This window comes from Trichogramma pretiosum, unplaced genomic scaffold (assembly GCF_000599845.2).
Source record: "Trichogramma pretiosum strain Unisexual culture from Peru unplaced genomic scaffold, Tpre_2.0 scaffold8, whole genome shotgun sequence".
Lineage (NCBI taxonomy): Eukaryota > Metazoa > Arthropoda > Insecta > Hymenoptera > Trichogrammatidae > Trichogramma > Trichogramma pretiosum.
Genome location: NW_019641699.1, coordinates 986,763 through 1,011,182, shown reverse-complemented (window position 1 = coordinate 1,011,182; position 24,420 = coordinate 986,763). Strand labels below are relative to the sequence as shown.

At 33.9% G+C, this 24,420-nt stretch overlaps 1 protein-coding gene across 10 annotated transcripts; it reads left to right on the top strand.

The window, feature by feature from the left end:
- Nucleotides 1-1,454: 1,454 nt before the first annotated feature.
- On the top strand, nt 1,455-23,724 carry LOC106651216. Of its 10 annotated transcripts, none has more exons than XM_023462495.1 (25): nt 1,455-2,522; nt 2,631-2,844; nt 3,124-3,300; nt 5,077-5,198; nt 5,312-5,351; nt 5,452-5,637; nt 5,717-5,882; nt 5,974-6,168; nt 6,280-6,369; nt 6,432-6,545; nt 6,630-6,724; nt 6,836-6,929; nt 7,416-7,546; nt 12,107-12,391; nt 12,579-13,687; nt 14,252-14,685; nt 18,542-18,696; nt 19,718-19,745; nt 20,529-20,669; nt 20,797-21,026; nt 21,128-21,236; nt 21,803-21,910; nt 22,230-22,339; nt 22,424-22,648; nt 22,717-23,724. In XM_023462495.1, the coding sequence occupies exons 1-25, from the start codon at nt 2,465-2,467 to the stop codon at nt 22,913-22,915; spliced, it is 4,815 nt and encodes a 1,604-aa protein (XP_023318263.1). In that variant the 5' UTR covers nt 1,455-2,464; the 3' UTR covers nt 22,916-23,724. The 10 variants fall into 10 exon arrangements, with proteins under 10 accessions (XP_023318263.1, XP_014225134.1, XP_023318262.1 ...); XM_014369648.2 differs by having other exon boundaries at nt 1,456-2,522; nt 3,145-3,300; nt 22,421-22,648; XM_023462494.1 differs by having other exon boundaries at nt 1,456-2,522; nt 20,532-20,669; nt 22,421-22,648.
- Nucleotides 23,725-24,420: the final 696 nt, after the last annotated feature.

Here is a 24,420-nt window from a genome sequence, read left to right as displayed (position 1 = left end):
ATTCAAATTCAGAAAATTATTTGTGTTATTTTGTTCACATAGTAATGGTATTGGAAATTATTTATTAAAATAGTTGTTATACACTATTTAAAAGTTAAAAGTTAAAATTGTATAAAAATGAGCTAAATTGTGTGCTGCCAAAAGAAAATATAATAAATACCCCATGAGTATTAATTTCAATTTCAGTTGCTGTGTTGACAAATTACTAAATGGATAAAAAATTTAAAATCAATACATAAGTATTCAGAGTACATAAAAGTTCTTTCCTATTTATATAAATAGAATTTTTATTATTTAAAAATTTATTTTTTGTTGAATAAATACTTGGTTTAGCAAGTTCATCAAGATAACATAAATATTTCAAAAATGTTGTGTATTTCATCAGTAGATCCTCATTGTTGTAATTTTTGTTATTATGAATATTGTCCATCAATTGTAATAAAAATAAAACATGCCAAGATAAAATGACTATAATATTCAATCAATATTGAACTTTAATAGGGTGTTTGTTCAAGCATATGAAAAAATTGTAATATCAATCAATTATTAAAAAAATCATGATGTATTTCAAAAAATATAATTTCCTTTAGTTCTAGTCGATTTGCTTATTTAGGATGACTTTGCCATATTTTGGACACTTAAGAAAAAATCTTTCTTTGCTCATTTACATTCTTTGTCAGTCATCCATTTTTCGATCAACCCATTGAGTCGTCAATTTCTCCGTACACAGAATTCAGTAATTTTTATTTTCGAGGTCTGAAAGCATAATAAATTAACAAACTATATCTATAAATATCTATAAATTTATAAGAAACATATCGTTGATCTTCAAATTGAACAAAAGTTTTTGAATAAAAATTATTACGGAATACTGCATCTGGTCGAACTCTGGATAGACAATTAAAACAAATAACTCACTTTTCGACCAGTTCAGAATAAAAGATTGAGCGACGAAATAAATTTAATTATTTTCAAGAGAAACTGTGAATTTTCTCTGACAATATATTTATAGAATTGAAAAAATTTTTATTGCATCAATATATCATATTCATTTCTATTTATTTAAATAATCTTTGGGTGGTTGAAAATGGGGGGTTGATTGGTATCTGGCACATTCACCTTATATGCGCAAAGAATAGTTATTTATGATTCGTGGTGCATCACTAAGTACGTACCCATACGAATGAACACGTAAATAGAATGTAACACCTGATGTAATACACGATCGGTTCCGTTCTTTTGTGAATGCAACCTATATATATAGGCATACGATGCATCGAGTCGACTAGAGCCGAAGATAAGTAAATTGAGCCGCAATAGTTTGCAGTGTGGGAGCATTATAGAGAGAAAGAGAGGGAAACAAAAAGCGAGATAATTCGCGAGCGCGTGAAGCCCATCGAGAGCATATATAGCTTAATAGAGTTGCGAAAAGTGAAAAAGGGAGAGCGAAAGAGCAGAAAAACAAGCCACGGCTGTGTGTCGAGCAACTAGGATATAGGTATATCTGTCGGGCGAGCCGGGCAAATCGGCTTAGTCGAAAAGGCCGTTCGACCGAGTTCGATGCAAAGCCACGCAAGCACGCAGAAAAGAAAAAACCGCATCGGGCGCGTAAGAGCGAGCGAATCGGGCCGGCTGGCATCCTCTGCTGCGACGGAACACACAGTCGCCTACGCGTTTTCATGTTTATCGTTAGCTAGTCCAGCTGCAGGTACGCGAGTTGACTTTTCTACTGATCAGCGTCTGCACAACGAGTCGACCGGCGCACGAAGACTGGCACAAGAGAGAAAGGCAAAGAAAACCCTGCAGATTGGGAACGATTTGTTTACGAATGGGCGATTTTGCTCCCATCAACGTTCGCGTGTGCTGCGCGCTCGCAAACGCAAGCCTACATATACCATCACAAGCTCATCGGTGATAAACTGATGGCTTGGCTATATTTATGTACGAGTTACAAATTGTTCGTGCGCGTATATAGTTTTTAGTGTTTATAATGGTGCAGATAATACAGAATATATAAGAGTAGAGAAATAATAGGTTACATCTGCACTTGGCAGTTGGTTCCTGCGGCAATCAACACCTTTATCGCCGCTGTTGCTCGATGCTCGGACGAAACTTGCGAAACTATACAAAAGTTATGCGAGCCCCTAGTGAAAATCTCGTTGTGTACACATCAGTAGTATCGGCTCTAACGGTACTGGCAACCAATCGCATCGGTGAACTTTTCATTATACGTTTGCACCCCGATCACGGGGATACTGCGAGTCAATCGAACGAGCATAAACAAGTGTATAGATGTTGGTGCGTGACTGAGTGATAAAGAGTCGAGAGAGAGAGAGAGAGACATAATCGCTTCGATACACACATAGTTACGAATTTTAGGCCTTTTTGACGCTTTTTGAGAACTGGGCGAGTCACATGCTGGCCATTATTGACGCTGCGAAACGTAAATCATCATCGCCGCGGCATGTCCGACGTCACGACGGCATCGTCGAGCACCACATCGCAGCAAGACTGGTTCGAAGGTGATCGGCTGTAATTCAGCCCTCGTGTTTTGTAGTATATTAAACATAGATCCGAGGCCTCTTTCATCTAAATTGCCGTGTGAATTTTACTTTCTGACTCGCCGGTAGAACTGCAGAGGAAGATATTCGAGGAATGCATCGACCAGTCGAACGAAGCCTCCCCAACCGACTCGGATGATCCTGCCGAATCGTGTCGCGGCCAGCGAATCCGACAGGATACAGCGCTCTCCAGCGTGGGACGAACCGCCGATGTCGCTGCTGTGCCCCTCTCGGTCATAGTTCGCAATATTCATCAGAATTTTGCCAAAGTACCGCATTTTCGGTAAGCGTCTATTTATATTTACACATGAGCAATGTAGATTAGCGTATGTACAGCCACGTGCCGTCTGCTGGGCCGCCGAAAATCTTGCGTGCCTAATTATTGCTCTGCCGAGCCATTGTAAGCCGAGTCTGCATCGAGCAAAGATGTCATTTAGCACGATTGAGGCGGCTCAAAGTCGACGTTGAAAAGACTGCTCGCTTTGAGCGAGAGCCGCGCGCTTACCTATTAGCAGTGCTCGTGAAATCGTAAAAAAACAGACGCCGCTAGACTGTCACGCAGTTTCATCTTTCTGTCGAAAAGCCAAAGGAACGACTTTCTGGAGGAGCTCCGCTGCTCGCTGGAGAGGGTCGCGCGCTCGCAGCAGGTCAGCTGGCCCGACTTTCGCGACACGTCGTCCGGCTGGTTCCGCAAACTGCTCAATCTCGTGCAAGAGGATGGCAACAACAACTCGCAGAGGTACGCATATGTGCACACGCATTATAGGCTCGTTTACGTCAACGGTATATGGCTGCTTTGTAGCTAGTCACTTGCAAGCGATTCCCAATGCAGGCCACTCTTAATGACGTACATACGTAATCTATCCATGAGTACTTTCCGAGTGCACGTATCGTTACATGCATCCTCGATTGCTTGCAGTTAATAATTGACATTTATCGGCGATCAATGCGAGTCGCAGTAATCAAACTCTTCTATATGGTCTGTAAGTCGACGTCGTCGTTTCGGTATCGAGTGCATACGCCAGCTTCATCATGCGAAATAACGATCGTGATCGAAGCAAGCCCCAAACGCACCTTGCTACGTCTTTTTCCACATTCTAAGACTCCTATGTATGAAAAAATAAAAAAATTATATACCGCACAATTCGCTGACTACCAAGCAGCTATTATCGCTCCTCGAATGGAGAACAATTTCGTGCCATGTCTGAGTGTGTATGCGTGTGAACGGGTATAAAGATAAAGCGGTAACAAACGCACATACATCAGCTTCATATTTTACGGTTTAATACAATAAGCGCTGTATAGCAACGTAGCTTTTGCAAATAAACGAGTACCTATAATGTGACCAATAGAACTTAAAATTATCCATTTTCTTGACTAATAATATAAAGTTTATACGACGGTCAAAATAACGCTAGTTAAATAGCTCTGCGAAATTACATTCATTCAAAACTACGATTCCAATTGGGCTGATCCTTTTATTTTATTCGACACTCACTTTTGACCAAGTAACATTAATTTGAAGTACCTGCGCGTAGCAATGAAAATACCTACATGAAAAAAAAACATTTCTTGCGGAGAGAGAAAAAGACAGACGCGTACGATTTTTCCTACTTAGCGTACGAGCGTGCGGTTAGTTCGCGCGTATGGCAGTATACCTTTCAGCCGTGCATTACAAATATGCGTCTTTCGTTGAATTGACATCTTTCGTTTCTACGTCAACTATTATAAAAACTTGAGTAATATCGAGTTGTACAAGTGGATAAATCAATTTTACGGTGTAATCTCATAGTGCGAGCATAAAGCGATAAATGATCTAAAAGTCCTGCACTCCGAGTTTTATCGAATATAATACGTTTTTCATTTCAAGGACCTGCACTCATATTACATTGTGTAAAGCATAAAAATGCTTTGTTATATTTAAAACATAAATTTGGTTTGCTCTCTGAGATACGAGCTAGATAGCTTTTTGTATTTATTTGAATAGTAATCATTACGTGCTTTGACTTGACTAATTTGTACTTGGAGATTTTTTTAAAACCTGATGTGACTTGAGAGAATGAAATAAATGTGAATGCTCAAATACTAGGCAAAATAAACTCGTGGGCGAGGTAATTTCTGAATGATAAAATTTTCCCTCGTTATTCTTAATTGTCACCCTTGAATTATTATCTCGCTCTTTGACTCTAGGACATTCTTGAAGTTTTTACTGTATGCCGTTATGCTGTATGCACGACAACTAAAGTAATAATTTGTACCCGCAGAGAATTTAAATAATCTATTTGAAACTTTTGAACATCTGAATGTCTTATAATGAATTATATATTTTAACTATAACGACTCACTGGACAGCGACGATGCCTTCGATATTATATATCATTAAAAAAAATGAATTTCTTATAATCTTTGAAATATAATATAAATGTATTGTAAAAAGTATCGTCATAAACATAAACACGCCTGCATTGGGAATGAATATAAGAAAAATAAATCGTTATAAATCTTTGTGGTACAGTGACTCAATGGCTGAAGATTTAGGCAAAAATGATCACGGCTTTGAAGATCAAAGCAACGATGATGGACGCTTCGACGATGACGATTTTCAATTGAGCTCAATGAGAAAAATTAATACCATGGGTAAATGAAAAATAATCATTTTAAAATATCTCTTTTACGATCTTTATTTTGTTTTAACCATTTTTTTATTAAAAGAGGCAAAGCGGAAAATGTAATTATTTATTTCTTTTTAGCTTCTTGTCACAGCTTAAACAGCAGCAGTGCAGGATTTGGGTAAGTTGATATATTTATAAAAGGAAAGATTATATTCTTTTACTTCATTTACTTCAAAGGGTTTCAACCGAATATTTTGAAAAATTTTATTTTTCAATAGAACTGATAGCATGTTGGAATCATCTGAAGAAAATAATCCTTTACATGATGATATTTCTGGTATCGATTTAGAAATTAGAATCCGACGTTACAATGAAGAAACTGCAAGCTTGAAAGAAGATCTCCTCCGTGCCGAAGAAACCATTACAACACTTGAACGTGAATTAAAATTGACACAAAAAGCTTTGTGAGTTGGTAATTTTATTTTAAACGGACAAAGCATGCAGATTTCTTTTTTTTTTACTTACAAAGTAAAACAATTTCAGAGACCAGATGAATAACAAATATTTGAAATTGCAAAAAGAAAATGAAGATCATAAGGAAATGTTATCAGTTGTTGAACGTCGAGAAGAGTCTAGTAAGTTGGATGCACGAAAGTTTGAAAAAGCTTACAACGCCTTACAAAAAAAAGTGAAAGAATTAGAACGAGATGTAAAAAATTTTATTTTCGATACATTACATTTTAATTGTTCGTTTTTAAAAATTTACTTGTTAATATAATTTTATTTACGTTAATTTATAGAAAGAATGCATTTACAATTTAAAGGTGAAAATTGATAGCATACAAAAAGAAAATTCTAATTACATCAAGCAAATATCGGAATACAAAAAAAAGTATGAAGAAAAACTCATCGAGTGTGAATACCTTCAAGAAGAATACCATGAGTTGCAAAATAATAAGGCTCAACTTGAAAAATCATACGAAGTTAATTACAATGTAAATATTCACTTATCATAAAAATCATTTAAACTCTTTTATTATTTTATATGCATGAAAAATTGTTAAATTATTTAATTTTAATTTTACCTTTTTAATTTTTTATTTTAGCATCAACAAGAAAAAATAAATGAGCTTCAATTATTAAATGCAGAGCTACAAACCAAAATGATGAATAGGCATTGTGATTCATCTAGTAATGTAAGTTTATGAAATTCGGAGTGAATAAAATATTAAAGCACAATAATTTTTTTCTCTTGCAGATTTCCATGTCACCACCATTGTACAATGAAGCAAATTTGCAAAATCATAGCACGCCGTGCAATAAGCATCATAAAAGTCATCAGGATTCCCTTTTCATGGAATTAAAAGCATCTGTAAGATTTTATAGTGACTAGTTCTGACTATACAAGCTCAAGTTGCTATTAATATTTAAAATAATTTTCACGGAACATTTTTAGGGGTTCAGTTATGATGATTCAAAAATTCAGGAATTGAGAGAAGAGCTTTCATTCTACAACAATGAAATTGCTGATATTGTTGAGAAAGTAGATGAGTAAGTATTGATTTATTACCAATCAAAGAGATGAATGATTATTATTAATTTATATCAATCAATATTCTTCTATATAGTTGCATTGGTAAAAAAAATATATTTTTTTTACAGAGCTCTTCAAACCAGAACTAATTTGAATACATCATCTACACAAGCTGTTTCCATTCAAACGCTAAAGCATAAAATTACAAGTCTATTGAACTTGGTAAAAATTTTAATTATAAACGATTCCTTTACCATCTAAAGTATAAACAGATTGAATGATAACTTCAAAAATGTTAAACTTCTCACCATTGCATTTAGATTAAAACAATTTTTTTTGTTGAAATTTTAAGCCATTTGTATGAGAATAAAAAACTTCCTTGTTCATCATTTTTAAAATTGAAATTTTTTGTAGATAAATGCCTTTTTCAAATGATGAAAAGACAGTTAAAGAATCTGCATGCTAAAACTGTTTAAAACTTTTAAGCTTCTTATCGGTAGAATATTTTTCCATATTGATGACATTTTCGTTAATTGGGGTAAATATGTGAGTGGCTCGTTGATACAGTAACTATTTTTAAATCGTAAATAGAAACTAAATTGGCTCATTCAAGTCTTGATATTAATGTAGATTCTTTAACCTAAACTTAATTTCTATTAAAAATATTACCTATATTAATGTATTAATGTATTTATGTATAAAATTTAGGTAAAAACTTCGACAACCATCAAATCGCCATCAGCCTTGAGAAGTGGCGAAAGTAAACTAGAGAAACCGGATGTGCTACCGGAGACAAAAAAAACGCCTGTCAATCGATCGGACAAAAACGACGATGTAGTGTGAGTCACTTAGTCATTTCTACCATTTTAGGATTAATCACTAATATGTAGATCAATCAGCTACTGTATGCCAAATAACGCGTAAACGAATCATCCTATAATAAAAATGATGGTCCGTTTATACCAAAATGATCGCAAGAGCCCGGATATGCACGTATACGCAGCAAACGTAAAAATAACCGAGATCGGCCTCTTGCCGGCAGTAGTGACGACGATGAAAACGACGTTAGAGATGTTAGAGTTCACGCATCGACAGTCCTGTTACTCCAGTTATTCTTTCCCTTATATTTTTACGCTAGTGTGAATATTTTGCGGATGCGTTCATTGCGCGTGTATTTTTGGAAACATCCCACTTTTATTCATTTTAATATTGCACCCGTGGAGAGCACGATATGATGCATTGAGTTGCTCTTCAGCGTTTATTAATAAATTTAAGCAAAAAAGAAAGTAAGAATGAAAAAAATATATTCGATCGGGATTGCGAATTTTTCTTAAACGGATATCAGACGATTTTCATACGAGGTTTGTTCTATTGCAATTGTGAAAATTTTATATCATCTATATTTATAAATTATTAAAATCATTTGACTTAGTTTTATTATATTTTCAAACATGAATACGTGTTTAAAGATATATACACCATAAACTACAATGTTCAATCAAATTCGTGTTAAAAATTCCTGGAATTGCTCATTAAAAGATTTTCATTGAATTTTGATAAAAATGTAACCTTGGTGAATCGCCAAATTTTAACAGAAAAGTATTCAAATCTCCGGGGATAAAAAAATATTTAATTCAAGTTTATAGGTAATTAATTAAACAATTATTTAATTTTGTTTTCAAATAAAAAATGTATTAAAAGAATTATTTTTATACACACTAAGGCTATCAGTGATTCAGAATGTAAAAAAAGCATGCCCAATTTTACTAACTTCCGGACGTACAAAAATTTCAAAAATGAAATTTATAAAAAGTAAAAGTGTATTGCTACAAACGACTGCAAATGTGTGTTGAGTCATCAATAATGTTGAAATTTATGCTGCATTCATTTGGAATACGTATATTACTCAAGGTATCAATTACTTCTGCTTAGTAAATTTTGGGTTGAAAAACAGTTACTAAATAAAGGGTTTATTTTTAGTTTGCCGAATCGAATTCTTGTTCATTTATTTGTCAATGTAACTTTTAACACTTGTGCGTATTTTCAGAGATCCTGCAGTTTCGATACAGATATATAATATTTTTACATTTTATATAATTTCAAAAACGGTATATAATCGGCGACGCGAAGGGAACTTTTCTTTTTTCCGCAGCCCCTGCAGCAATACTCTATCTACTTTAAAAAGCTATGTGATTGAATAAAATTCAATCAAATTGATGACATTTTCCACAAATAACTCACTTCCTGCTTGGAAAATACGGAATTCAGACTATAATGATTATCTTCGAACTTTTTTAACGGAATTGACACTAAAAAATTTCTTAAAAAATTACTTGTTTAATACGAAACTAGATCGATTGTAAGATTAAAATCCACCTCGCAAAAAGTGCACGTCGTGATATATTTTGATGACCTTGATCCGATTTCCGCAAACTGCATCTTTGATGCTGCCCCGTTTTTAATCTTTTCTGGGCTTTATAGGGGCATTCGTTTGAGTATTGAACTTCGTTTTCACGAGTGTGTAAAATTTTTACATTTTTGTCTTTGAATCATTGCACGATCAGAGTTTATTGTAATTCTTTTTGCTCAATGTAAATTACGTGGTGTTTTGCTTGATTTTCCTGATTTTCTATAATTCGCAAAATTACAATGAATAACATTCGGGAGTAGTTTAAAATGAAGCTAATAAGCAGTGGAAGTAGTATCTTTTTGACGCTTGCTTTGTTGTGGAGTATACAATAGATATATTCAAAGATGTTGGTAATAAGCAATATTGCGAGACCGTACCGTTTCAGAGCTTCTCAACATTCCCCAGTCTGGGCTCGACTACTGCGAGCGACGTTACACGTGTCCATTTTTACTGATTCCATCGTATTACACATTTCGCTAAAATCCGTCAGCGCGTCATTTGAATGGTTTTACATTGTGGATTAGAGTGTTTTGTTCTAGTGCTTTCAAAATTTCTGGTGATTTTTTAAAAATTATTTGCTACGACGTGATCTTTCTGCACTTCCCGCAAGAGTTATTTTATATCTTTCACGTTCGAAAATGATATAATATGCAAAAAATCAATTGATTGCGGTTGATTAACAATAAAATCAATTAAAAAGATTTGTTTATAGCATGATTTCAAATCATTTCGATTTAGAGTTATTAATTTGCTACACAAAACATTTTTTCGTGCTATTTTTTAACAAGAGCGTATTTTTACCGAGACTTATCTTCACTTATAATACAATTTTAGTTTTTGTGAATTTACCATTTTTTCAATATTTTTAATATTAAAGTATAATGAAGCAGCATGAATAACTTTAATATTTGTCCGATTAAGTATTGAAATAACTTTACGCTGATGATTAAACGAAGTCGATTTGATGCGCACGAAGTTTAACGAACTTGCGAGCGAGCTTCAAAAATTTGCGTTCCAAAATAACTCACTTTAGTCAGTTATTATTTCTCAATGGAAACATGCGACGTTTAAACATATTTAGCGCGTTTATACTTACTTATGAGCCAGTCAGTTTTGCGTGATCGTGTGTGGCTATCGGCCACGCAGCATATCACTTGCAACGCGCGTCGTCTAGTAAAAGATACGCTAGCGAGAGCAGTTAATCATAAAATCATACAAATATTAATGCAGAAATTAGAGGGCCAATATTCGATGTATCGTGCAGTACATAATTGTTTTATTTGCGTCATTTAAATGCGCAGCGTAAAACGAAACGTGGACATTTATTTAATTTCGAGTCTTCAACATTTTTTAAAAATTGGCCGAATTTCAAGCTTGTAATGTGTCTGCATCAATTGTTACTGCGATAAGAGGTTACCTCTCCGCACATATCGACATAGAATCTTGCAAATTGTAAATGCCATCTTGTAAACCAGATTATATTTATTCCTGCTGACTATGTCATATGTGCAGCATCTGCTGCTGCTAATGCTACTGGCAACGTTTGTTTACATCAGAAAGCACGTGCGACGAACTGAAGGTCTTTGGATCGTTTAAAGCACGGAATATTTCCAACTTGACCATCGGATTTCCTTTAGAATTTTGGTTAATGCCATTCGAATTCAAGATTTGATCAAATTTCTTTAATATGAAAAATAATTGTTTATACAATTAGTACTTGACAGCGTGACAGTATATAATAATGTAGGTATATAAACCGATTATATGGATCGAAAAGTTAGAGGGAGAGGGTACGCGAACGCGTGACGTTTTCATACTAACGAGCTCCCAGATTGTTGCGCAAGAATCTGGTTAGCGAATTGCAAATGCAGCACTGGCAGCATTTAGTGTGTATTACATATTGTGCGAGCAAAATATATATATCGACTTTAGCCGCCGACAACGCGAGACTAAGAGATAGGTGTTGTATCCATCCATCTTATGCATTCCAAGCCGAGCTACATTACGTAGGCATGTAGTGTCCGCTGATATGACACAAAGTTGGCGCATTACGATGATCATTGATAGCGTTGCGACGCGCAAAGTGTGGATGAGCAAAAAGTCGATTGAAAACGTTTGACCGTCGTACATTACCGGCTATAGTGATATAAGTACCAGTCTCGTCTATTTAGTTTTTACTTTCTTTCGAGCACATAGTCGCGAGCTCGGTTAGCTTGGATTAAGTTATTTATCGCGCTCTAAAAGACAAGCTTTGCTTACGATCAATTTTCTGCGCGCATCTTTCGCTACAATCAAGTTGTACACGTGCTGATGTTCAATTTCTGTCAAGTGGAATTTTTTTTTCTTTCTTAATGATTCGACATTTTTACATCGTGCATGCATTAGGATGACATTAGTTCGATAACGCGAGCAATCTTGTTCGACCCTTCAATCACAATTTCTGACACAACTCGAGCCGTTTGACTCGAAAAGTGATGATGCAAATTTTTTTTCTTCAAAGAATACAATTAAATGTTACGACGCGATAAAATTCCACTTTTTCATTTGGGTATTAGGAATAAAAAATCAAATCTATGCCATTCATTTAATATTTATATATAACGATAATTGGGGAAAAAATTTGAAATTCATCTACAGCTTGTTAGAATTGAAAAGGCGATGCGGAACAGAATTACGCCTCAGCCAATGTTTAAATATTTTATAAAGTCACTGGCCACTGCACGGACAAAATTTCACGTAGCAGCTACATTGCTCTCCCATAAGAAAGTAGTATGACGTACGAATATATTCAATAGAGCAGATGCGTAATTTGACGCGTGACTGCGAGAGTAAGTGTTTTAGTTTCAAAAAGTCGACTTTTAATTCTGCTACTATTGAAGTTATAGGTTAAGGAATTGGTCTAGGCTCGTATATTCATAAAACAAGAGTAGAATCATTTGACTTATTTTGAAAGCGATACATGTCACAAAAAAAACACATTCTCTTTTAGGCTGGAAAATAGAAGCTTCTACAAAAACAGTACAGTGGGCTCCGCGGCAGCCTTTACGTCAACGGTCCCGAGTATTTTCGAGAACGGTGTGTTGATGATAGACAAGGCGACATCGCCGTTGCTTTTCTCGTCCAAAGCAGCTCCTGCCACAGACTTGGAATCGAGCCACGAGCAAGAGATAGTCGTCCCGATAGTCGAGGCTCTCAATCGAATAATCGAAATAAAAGGTACCGAAGACGTCATAAGCGATCAAGACTCCTTGCGCCTCTCCAAACGCTCGCCAAAGTAAGTTCAATCTCTTTAATTTTACTTTGAGTAAGTGCAAGAAACTCTATGCCTAAAATACTAACGTATCTCTCGGCGCAGATAAATATAGACACTCGCGATGAATGTAAACTGCTAATCATAATCGAATTTAGCAAAAAAAAAAAAAATATGTATATCGTAACTCATTTTTCACTTCACGCTTTAGACCCAAGTCTATTTTCACCGCAAAGACAAATACAGACTGGTCGCTCTACCTATTGAGAAACGAGGCTTCACCAAAGTCCAGCTGCATCACGCCGGAGTATTTGAATTTTCGAGCTCTCAACCAGGCCAGAGGTGATGCCGCTTATTGCGACCCGTTCGACAAAAGTCCTAAAAAGAAATTAACATCAACTGCCATGAAAACGCTTAAATCGGAATCGCGAGCCTGCAAGGACGATGCTGGTCCAGACGATGATCCAGTGAATGTCGATTTGCGCTTCGTCACCGTTCGACCAAGGCAATCTACGTACCAAACCGACTCGCTTATGACTGCTGCCGATCCCAATTGTTCGTTTGAAACCATTAGCCATGATGAAATCAAACCCGATCCGTCTTTCTGTACGACTCCTATTATGTCCAAGATAGCGCCTCGGCGCAAACTCTCCGTTTACGATCGCTCCTTCGAGGTGAATAGCTCCAACAGTACGCTTCAAGTTCAGGAGAGTAACTTGAAGGCAACACCTTTAACGCGAGAGCAACTACTCCACGAGTATCGTTGTTCCAACAGCAGTGACTCGTCACTGAGTCCATCGCCCCTCCCGATCAAGGACAAAGTCATCAAAACGAACGCTGCTCTTGACGAGTCACTGAAAACCACAACCAAACCGATCAAATCTGTAATTCTTGCACCCCCGAAATTCTACCTGCCTGATTCGAGCCAAATTCGGCAACCAGACAAAACAAGTGTTTCGAAAAAATTAGCATTTGACAAGATTCCCGAGAAATCTGAAGAACCGCATGTGAATTTTTTCACTTCTCCGAACGATGCTGTGGTCTTGAAAAATGACGAATTAAATACCGATGATTTGCAGCAATCGAGAATCCTCAGTTCTTCCAATAATGATGCGGTTTATGCGGAGGAAAAATGTCAAAACAAGGATAAACAAAGAGTGGCTGTAGAAATGGCAGATATCAGCTGCAGCAGTAAAGATGGATCTTTCAAGCCTGCGACCATTTCACAAATAGATATCTCGGCCAATTCGCATGAATTTTCTGGCAACTTCTTTTTACCATCGAGCACCGAGGTCTACAATCAGCCGTGTTCAAAAATTGGTAAGATAAACTTTAGTTACACTAAATTTGAATTGCACTTTCACAGCATTTAAAATTACATGGTAAAATGTTCTCAATGCAATGAAAATAAAAAACTCTTATTTATTTATAATATATTTCAAGTATCTTGTTTGTACACCGAGAGAAATTTAATTATCTTTGGAGGCGCCAAACATTGTAAACAAGCATCGTATTTGACATCGAACTTTGTGACGCAGGCATGTAAATTTACGCTTGCAACGGGTGCATTAATAAAAATATACGCGAGACTTTTGTGTAAAGTCAAATTTTTGTGCTTAGGCCAAATCGGTGTCGAGTCTTTTAATCCGATCACTGAACTCTGCTGAGCTCTGCACATGTCACTATTTTGCTAAATGAATCATTGAAAAATATTATTTCCAGCGCTAGGCTATTTTATATACGATAATAAATTTGAAATCATTAAACGATTAAAGCGATAAAAAAGTTTTTCGCGTGACATCAAAATATTATTGATGAATGCACTGTGAAGGCTTTTAATTTAGCGCGAAATTTGTGCACGTATGCGTATTTATATTTGTACAGGTGCCTCGCCTCCTACTATCGGTACGACGTCGTCGCCGTCAAGTGACCGATCGGTCCCGAGCAACGCAATGGAAAGTAATGGAGTTCACAACAGTAGCAGTTCCAGCGACAACAGTGGCAAAATCGTCGACCAAGTTGGAGGCGATGAATGCGAGGTTAGCGTAGACGTCGACCCAGAACGAACTTGTGGCGCGGGAATCGCTCTTGACTGCTGCAGTAGCACGTTGTCGGCTTTTGATGAGCAAAAGCTGCCACCGCCGTCAGTCGGTCGCGCGATGTCCAGCGGCGAGGATAGTTCGGCTGAGAGCGAGGAGTGTCATGCGGCGGATGCGCCGCTGGATCATCAAAGCCCGGTCCAAGTTCCGAGCTTGCTTGAGAAAAGTGTTAACGAGACTCGACCAATGGAAGAAACGATGCCTGTCGATACATTACAAGTGAGTCCCAGTAATATTTTACGCTTTTTTCTATGCGTCAATTAAAATGTACTAATTTTTAGTTAGAAAAAAAAGAAGCGAATTCGTGCTAAAAGTCTAAAAAATATGTTTCGAATTCCAATTGCAAAAATACTTTTTATCTATGTTTTAGTAAATATTTTAAAAATCTTATTATATATTTTAAAAAAGAAAAAGAAAAATCATTTGAAAGCTGATTTTGAAAAAATATAAAATAGGTACAGATAGATAATGATTCATATCTTAGATTATATTTTATGGTGAATTTTTTAAGTGCGATTCGATTGGTAACAAAAAGTTACTCGATCTTGTATATAATATACAATGACCGTCGGGAGATTTTGTCACGTGAGGGTTTCTTTTAATAGAATTTCAAAGTTACCTCGTCGGCAACGTCAAGTGGCTATTATATATAACTTGAAGAAATTTCAATATATTTGTTTGAGAATAATTTTGAGGTAAACAAACCTCTATTTTAAAACAACCGAAAAATTTTGCAAGCTTTCAAAAGAATTTAAAAAATACGCATGAATTTTCTTTATTTTATAAAGCTTTTGATTAATTTTATTTTAATGAAAAAAATCTTTAGTTAAATTTGCTGTCGTTTTAAACAACACTAGTGATATTAAAAAGTGTTCTTTTGATCGTAATTCTATTACGATTGCAGATTTCTCATTTGCCAATCGTACTATTCGTATTATGTAATAATTTCATTTTCGGTCGAAAGTTTTTGCTATAAATATACGTGAATAAATTAAAAAAAAATGATAATAGTGAAAAATCAAATGCAGTCAAAACATCCAAGTCGTTATCGACTTTTGACGAAGCACGCAATCGTAATTGTCTGGTGTACAGCAGCTTGTTTCTAAACATTGTAATTACGCGTGACAAGGATTGGACTGCGTTAGTTCGCGTTATATAGAGCACGTTCCGTGTCATGAGAGCGCGAGAGTATACGCAATTGTCACTGATCAGAACTGATTAAGGGACATTGATTAAGACGATTGCCAAAGACATGTGTCCCAAGTGTTTGCTTGCAGCGCAATTCTCGAGAAATCGACAGCTAGTAATGCTGCTTCATTTTATGTGTGCAAAAACAAATGCATTTCAAACGAAAGCGTGGATTTATTTCGACGAAAATTATTCATGCCGCAATAAACAAATAAATAATTTTCGTCGTGAATCTCAAGTTAGCAACGGATCAAAAAATGTCAATAACAAATGTCACTCACATGTTCGCGTTGTATAATAAAAACTAGTGAAGTTAATTGAATTACAAAGTGTTTGCTTCATTCGATAGAAGATGAACACTGATTTGAAAAAATCATTTTACTCAATGATTGTGCACACAAAACATGAATCGAGCAGTCACTGTCCGTCAAAATAAAAGGCAAAAATGAAAAACAATAGAATGTACAGAAATGTTCGACTTGACTGCTTGAGTATAAACATTGATTATTGGTGATAACTGGTCTGTATTTTTATACTCGAGAATCGTGATATCTGCTTCGAAGCCCAACTCTTTCAAGATTGAGCAATTTCATATTTTAAAAGTCGAGATGCTTTTCGCGCATTTTTTCTAAAATAAAATTTTCAAAGTAAAAAGCCGAATACTTACTATAATTTTATCGAATTAAATCATCGTTTAATCGTTGAAGAATGAAAATAATTATTGATATTTTTTACGATCATAATCTGACGGATTTTGAAATATTCGTAATTTTGGTAATTTTGGAAATAAAATTGTTCTTACCGGCACAAATTGAAATTCAACCGCATTTTTATGGTTCGTTAGGCGTAACGAAGAAAGTTAACTGAATAAAAGAAAATATTTGCATGCCTAATGAACTTTTTAGTTTAGAACAATTTTTAAGGTATGATTTGAAGATCACTATAATTTTTAATTATATCTTTGACATTTTATCTCTTGCATAAATAGATTTAAAATACATATGAATGAAGCACGCGCTCATAGGATTTTTTGCGTCTGTGCGTGCTTCGATTTACAACTAAATGCTCCGATAGAATGATTTATGGAGCGTGATTCTGACGATTTTTTTTACTGGAAAACTCACGTTTATTCGTTATTGTGCTCATATTTGGTTAGAATACCGCAAAGCTATAATTTAAAATGACCGTTTTTCGTTGCGACGTGATATTAAGACTTTTAAATCCTAATTTCTATACCGAATCCTTTTTTTCTGCTTTCGTAATATCATGCAGTATCATACGTTCATGATTTTTTTTTATAGCATGTGCATGTACACAACAACACAATTACATTTACAACATAAATCATTATTAACTAAGTGAATTTTTCACATCAATTTTACTGTAAAATTTCTTTAGTTTGAGTGACTAGTATCAACTGTCCTCGAATTGAATCATTGTCGAAAATTAAAGTCACTAAAATTAATGGACGTTATAAATTTATAGATCTACAAATTTAAAATATAAAGTAGTGTTAGTTATAGTTATTGGAGAAACTTAAATTATCTTGTGAGAATTATGTGCTAGAGTTTTTACAATGTCTGTAACACATGTATATCAGTGGATGGCTACTTTATTATGTAAAGCTTACTTAATTATCTAAATATTCATATCTTTAGTATCAATGTGACTTATACCAAGAATGATGAAACTAACATTTTGCCGTCTCAACTACTTGGTTGAAATATCGTAAACTGCTTCACGTGTACTTTTTGTCTTGATTTTTTTAATAGCCAATCATTTGTCATTTATCATTTTTGATTCGATTAAACTGATTAATCAAGTGTAGTAGTTATATACATATTGTATTGTACCCCATGTGAATTTTGATAGGTAAATACATAATTTCTAAACAACAAAGAAAATTGAATTGAATGGCGAAGGGAGCATACAATATCTAAAAACGTGTAAATGATTTTGGAATAATTTGATATGATATTTTTGTTACGCTGTGAAATTTGACAATTTAAATTTGTAGCTTACTGTAAGAAATAATATCCGCCTTGAACCTTGAATTCCGAGATCATATTTGATGGCCACTGCATTAATAACAATCATAATAACTGGCGTATATTATCAGCCGAACACACGCGCACTCGCGCCGAGCTATTTCGTCATCGTTGTAAAACTTGCAAGCGTATTACGAAAATAATTTACTACCATTGAGTATCTATAATTTCAATGCGCATCTAATTTTATTAAAAACGGGATATTCATTTTTCTAATTTATTCACTATAGATTGATTTTGACGAATACCGATCATGATGGTTTATCGTTACATTTTTGTAATTCTATGTAAATTTGGTCAATTTAGCATGAGTTATTATAGAAACAAAAAATTCTGCGTAATTTTACTCATTTCAATTTTTTTGACCGTTATTTTTAGTATAATAATTTTTAGTGTAATAATGAAATTGATTAAAAGATATCCCACGAGGCAAACAAGAGCTATGTCAACAGAATATGCAGATTTAATAAAAAAAAAAAATTTTTTTTTGAAAAATGATGAGTGTCCATTCCCTTAACAAATACGTACGCTTTTTTTTTAATTTTGACCATGTAAAAAAAACTCCGTCTGGTTACGAATCGAACCTATTTCTAACATATTTGATGTGCAAGATTGAAAAAAGAGTTGATTCATTTGTACTTATAAGGTTACATTAGACATTGTGGTTTTTCTCGTGAGGCGTTGGAGCGCAACTAACAGCACAACATTTGTGAGTAGCGCTCATACGTGAAAAAGGACCGAACAAACTAGAACATAATATTGATGTATAAAAACGATGAATTTTAACTCTTGGCATATGATGCGAAATAGTACTTTTTAACATTGATTTATCATTACAGGCTATTATTGTAAATAACGAGGAAAGTTCCACGTCTGAATTAGGAGACGTTACCAAAAACGATGACGACAGTCCAAAAGCTTTTCCAAGTTGGACAGACCAAAGGCTCCGAGATTCTGGAATAGCTAGTTTTCCAGATATGGATTCAGAAACTAGGTATTTTTTAATATTGGCTCATATACCTGACACATCAATGAAAAAGCAATAGTATTTCTTAAGTAAATCAAATCGTTTTCGAGAGTTTTTGAATAATATTTTATGCTACGGCCGCTATTTTATTTTAAAAAATTGTTTGAAAAATTGTTTTAAATTCCTTCAGATCCTTTTCTGAGTACATTTTTTATTATTAGATGCATTATTCTTGACTAGGTATTTAAATTTTTTCAGTCCTAATAATATTTTTGACTTAAGAGGTTACACTTAGTACAGTTTATCATTAAAAAGAATAGTAAAAAATGTTATTTCAAAGTATCGATTTCCCACGAGTTTTTTTGACAGATTTTTTTCGTGGTAGGTAGAATATTTCGGGACAGGGTCTTCTAAAACCTAAAAGTCGACATTTTTATTAATGTTCATAACGTTGGCTTATGATAGAACGAAGAGATTTTCAATCGATTATACAATAAAAAAGAGTGAAGGATAATCAAAGTCTGAAAAATATGGGTTGGAAAGTCATTCAAACTCGTGTAAAATTTTTAAATTTAATTTTTTTTCTCCTTCATTCAATCACGAGACAGTGATATAAACTTCAAGAAAAATGGCGACTCTTAGATTTCAGATGACCCTGCCGAGTGAAATTTTTGAAGAAAAAAATTTTTTTCTGCTACAAAGCTATACAACCTATTAATACGTAAAAAAAGAACAATCGTATCTTTCGGAGAAAATTTTTGGCCAATGAATTGGCAGCGAATTTTACTACGCATCCAATCTTGAAGCTTAAATGATTAAATATGCAATTTTGAAATTTTTCAAAACCCTATAACATGGAAAAGCGAGTCGAAATTTCGTCATTCTAAATTTGCGCGTTGACATTTCAATGCAAGGGGTGGATTTCAAAAATATAAATATTCAGTGACACGATGCATTGAATGCTAGTAAAAAAATTTTTAATACTTCAAATTTCGAAAACATGTATACTTGCAAAAATGTAATGACTTTTTCCATTTCATGATTTCAGTGAAAATTTATCGGAAGAAGACATGAAGGTAAAATAATGTTTCCATTTTGTTTAAATAATTATTTAGAAAAATTATCCACACTCATTAATTGTTTTTGCCTTTTTCTTATCGCAACTTCAATTTGAAAAAGGTAAACCTAAAGATAATTCTCATATTTTGCTTTATTTATTTTTTTTTTTTTTTATTATTTTAAATATCAATATAGTTAGCGAATCTAAAGTTGAATATGATAAGTTCTATTTAACGATTACCATTTTTTAAACTAAACTAGATTTATTGCGATCAGTATAAGAATTTTGAACCTATGCTTAAATGGACGAAGCCTATCTACTTATTTTTTTGGCAATATCATCATAAAATTGATTTTTTACTCATTTATTACGTATCGACCAAAGCCTTTTCCCGTTGTTATGATACTGGAATTTAATATTCCATTTTCTTTGAGCACCAAGTTTTAGAAGATTAGAAAAAACCTTTTTAATGCGTTCACTTGAAGTAATGAGTTAAAAATTGTTCTGAAACTTGATACAATCAATTGCGAGAGTTTTCTTCTTTTTTCATAAATATTATAAAATAATAAAAGTTACAACAAAATTAAAAAAAAAATAATATTTTTCATTGAGAAAGTTAAATTAAGCTTATTTAAAAATGTACGTTGCAGTATAAAATAAATTATTTAACATTTCGATTATAAACACCAATAAAATGTAAAATCGATTTATGCTTGCACTACTTACGCATGAATGAGCGCAGATTTACGATAAAAATACGAGTGCGTTCTTCATTAGACGAAACTGTAATTATTTACAGAAGAAGTACACCATTTTTTCTGTCGGCTTGGGTACTGACAGAATGACTCTTTCGAAACGGATAATTTTATCCCGGCGTCATCGTGATCAAGCTGAAAAGAATTTTACGAACGAAGTTCTCAAGATGCAGCAAGATATCAAGGCAAGTTAATGAAAGACAGAGGAAAAACGTCGAAAAATTAAAAAAATGCCCAAAGAATTTTGTCAGTCGTTTCATGTCTTGAAAAGTCGATCTGTAAAAATGTTGATGTGTGTATTATAAATCGTAGGAATTGGCGCCACTTTGCGTGGACAGCGAATCGCTTGAACGCGTTGAACGCGTGAAGCAGCAATTGGAAATGATAGCCCACTGTACGCACCAAGTGTCGTGCAATGCCGAGACCCTTGGGGCGGTGTACCAAGAACGGCGCGTCTCGCGCGCAGTTCTCCTGGCCGACAAATACCTGCAAACGCTCAAATGCAAATGCGAAAAGCTCGCTGGCGAGCTCGCAGAGACCAAGTATATATGCATCAACCCTCGCCCATTTGCCCATCCTCCTCGTTTTGAATAAAAGTTTCGTTGAACTTGAAATCGTTAAAACTCACCAAGTCCTTTTGCAGGAAAATCCTCGCCGAAAACAACATCGTGCTCGAGGAGAATTTTGGCGAAATGAGCGATGACATGCCCCGAGTGCGATATCGTACTTTATCCAACAATAACCGTACGATGGTTCGAAAATACAAAATTAATTGTTTGCATCTATTGCAGCTTTACGTAACTTTCATTATTATATACTTCATTCGCATCGTTTCTCCCGCAACATCCAAAACGAGCCCGTCCACATCTCGTGTCATTGTCGTACAATTATATGTTGTATTCATCGTATTGCTCATCAATTCATTCGTCATCTAAAGATGCTGCTTATAATCATCTAATGATTCTTCATCAATACCTTTTTACACGAGTCTTCCTGAGACATTGACGTATCTTTCTTAAGTTTCCTTACACGAATTAATTGCCCAAATATATCCGCTTTTTCAAATCTTTTTTTCGTGTTCTTAAGAATAATTTTAAAACTCAACTGAAACTCATAAAGACTCGCTTGAATTAGTGAGAATTCATTACAATAATCTAATCACGCATTAGCACTTGCTTGGATACATCATTATTTTTACAAGCACATTTATTACTTTTGCTATGCACAAATATTGGTTTCCTATTTTTCTTATGGAAACTAGTGGTTTTTTTATCGCATCTATCACGTTTGAACTATGTTGTTATTATTACTTTTTTAGATGGCTAGAAGACGAGCTAGCATTGCTACGATATCTCGACCAATACTGGGCAGCAGCCAGGATATTTCAAAGGCAACGAGACTACTACCTTCTTATCTTAGTTCGCTTGTATGTTGTAGGCTTTACTATAGGTTTTTTATGCTTTCTCTGAGGTTGATGAGCTTTTTATATTTTATTTATTTGCAACATTTTTAACTGATTATAACAAGAATAATCTTTTGAGAGGGATGCTGATAAATATAATAATTCTTTCGCTCAGTTTTATAAAATTCGTGTGAGATTTGCATGTGTACGATATCAATCTAGTTTCGCTGCATGGTAGATTACTGCAATTCGTTGCTTATTATATAACATAAAACCAGTTGACATAAAAACCCTCAGAACTGATATAGTTATTAAGAAATTGAACATTTGTATAAATTTTCAGGACTTACCAAGACAGAGAAATTCCATGATCGGAAGGGCTCCAGGTCTGCGAAGACCTTCCTTGTGCTCTGAAAATCTAAAGTGGGAAAATGAAAAATTGGATCGAACAGAGTGAGTACAAGACCTGATGGTTTTGATAAGTTTTCATCGATCAATCGACATTTTCATTACTTGTTAACGTTGATTTTACAGCAGTGCTAGTAGTATAAATGAATTGCGAGAAATATATGAACAAGCGGAATCTAGGAGACAGTCAAGAGAAGAAAACAACAATTCCATTCGAACATCTATTTTGAATCTACCTACTGTTTCTAATGAGCAAGCAGATGAAGACGAAATTTTGTCCAACATACGTAACGACTTGGATCTCAATAAAGCTGATAAAGTTGAAGATTTAAATCAACTTGAAACTACACAGCCGTAAGAATTAATTATTTTTACTTTACACATCTACGAATCTAAATAAATGTCATTTTTATAAATTGCAGTTATCGGTACCGAGGTTTATCTCGCTTACTCAGTTATTACTCAAATTGGAAACCAATGATATGGGGTATTTTGATAGCGTTCCTAGTAGGGTTTTTTTTTAATCGGGTTGTTTCTTCTACTAAGACATCTGGTCCCCCTATATGGTGGTGGTCGATTGAAGAAATTCTCAATCAATATGGCCAAGTACACCCTATTTAAAAAGAAGTTGTTAATAGAATAAATAAGAGAATTATATTATTAACGAGTTTTGTTATAACAAGCGTTTGTTCAAAAGTATTTTCCGTCAAATGCTTCTAATTTTATAGGATTAACATTTTTGTAGTTGTTGTATAGTATTATTTTTCTTTGTACCTGTATTAATGAATTTTGTATGTTATTATTTTATTATATGAACAATGTAAAAATGTATAATTGTAAAATTTAAGCTTGCGAATGATTTAATCAAGTATGATCTCAAAAGACATAGTTATAGTACATAGATTATATTGAACCATATAATGAGGTTTATTACAGATATCCACAAGTGATAGTGTTAACAGTGTGTTCATGATTAGACACAAGTAGAGCATGTACTTTAAGAGAAGAATGTCTAATGAAAAAATTTCTTGCTGTCTTCCATATTAAACTTGCAAGAGCGATCGAAGGTCAATCCTGCATCAAATATTGTGTGCATGTGTGTTCAAGAAGATTTCAAAGCTAGTTGATTAACTAGCTTTAAATATATATTTATACAGTACCAAGCTGTTTAGCAAATTTCTATTAAGTTTTTTGTAGTTAGGTCGAATTTCTTTTATAAATATAAAAAATAAAACTGTTATTTATAGTTAACAAGTAGATAGTTTTTTTTGGATAACTGTCTTATTTATCAAACTTTGTGAAATTTTAAAAATTAACTTATTTCATAATGGTATTGAGTTTTTAATTTTTCAACTTCCTTTTTTTCGAAATTATTTTTGTATTGTACACTGCTACTGAACAATAAATACTTATGTATTTGTACGAGCGTCGATTATTTATCTATTTATTTATATAAGTTACAATCAGTCTTATATGTATGTATATTATAACATTTTTAAGTTTTGAAAACCATTTATATTTTAAACCTTACTAAGCAAAATATAGTTACAATTTTAGTTTTTTTTTAATAATTCTTTATTAATAAGTAATTATGAAACTGAGACTTAATCTTAGACTTGGATCAATGTTTAACATTTTGTACTAAAAGTACAATCTTAATTATTGGTATTAACTTTCCATCCAATTATTCAAAATTTCCACCAAGAAAATATGATACTTCGTAATTTGATCATTACATTTTTCAAACATAAAAAATACTTGACATCGAAAAAATTATTTTAAAGTATTTCAAACAACGCTACTTTCTTGAATCAGCTGAGCCAAATTAACCTTTGTTTAAAAGATTATTTTCAATGATATCAAAAGGGCTGCACAATTTTCCGTTCTAAGCTTAGGCAGTAGTGCTTTGTAAATATTAAGAAGTCTTATTTTTATTTTTTTTTTGTCCAATAAATGTTGAAATTTATAGAACTGAAGAATGGAAACTAATATTTCTCCAAGTAGGCAAAATCGCAATTTTTCTATTTTATTTGTTTATAATTCGAAAAATTGAGTCATTTTTTATTTACTTCAACTTCGCATCTTTCCTATTCTTTTAAGTTAATGCTTTTGATCATGGCATTACC

Excerpts from the sequence above, each read along its gene's own strand:
- LOC106651216 (XM_023462493.1), top strand. The coding sequence starts at position 2,465 with ATGTCCGACGTCACGACGGCATCGTCGAGCACCACATCGCAGCAAGAC. Across the intron at positions 5,883-5,973 it reads TGAAAGAATTAGAACGAGAT|AAAGAATGCATTTACAATTT; the intron begins GTAAAAAATTTT and ends GTTAATTTATAG. Across the intron at positions 13,688-14,251 it reads TCAGCCGTGTTCAAAAATTG|GTGCCTCGCCTCCTACTATC; the intron begins GTAAGATAAACT and ends ATATTTGTACAG.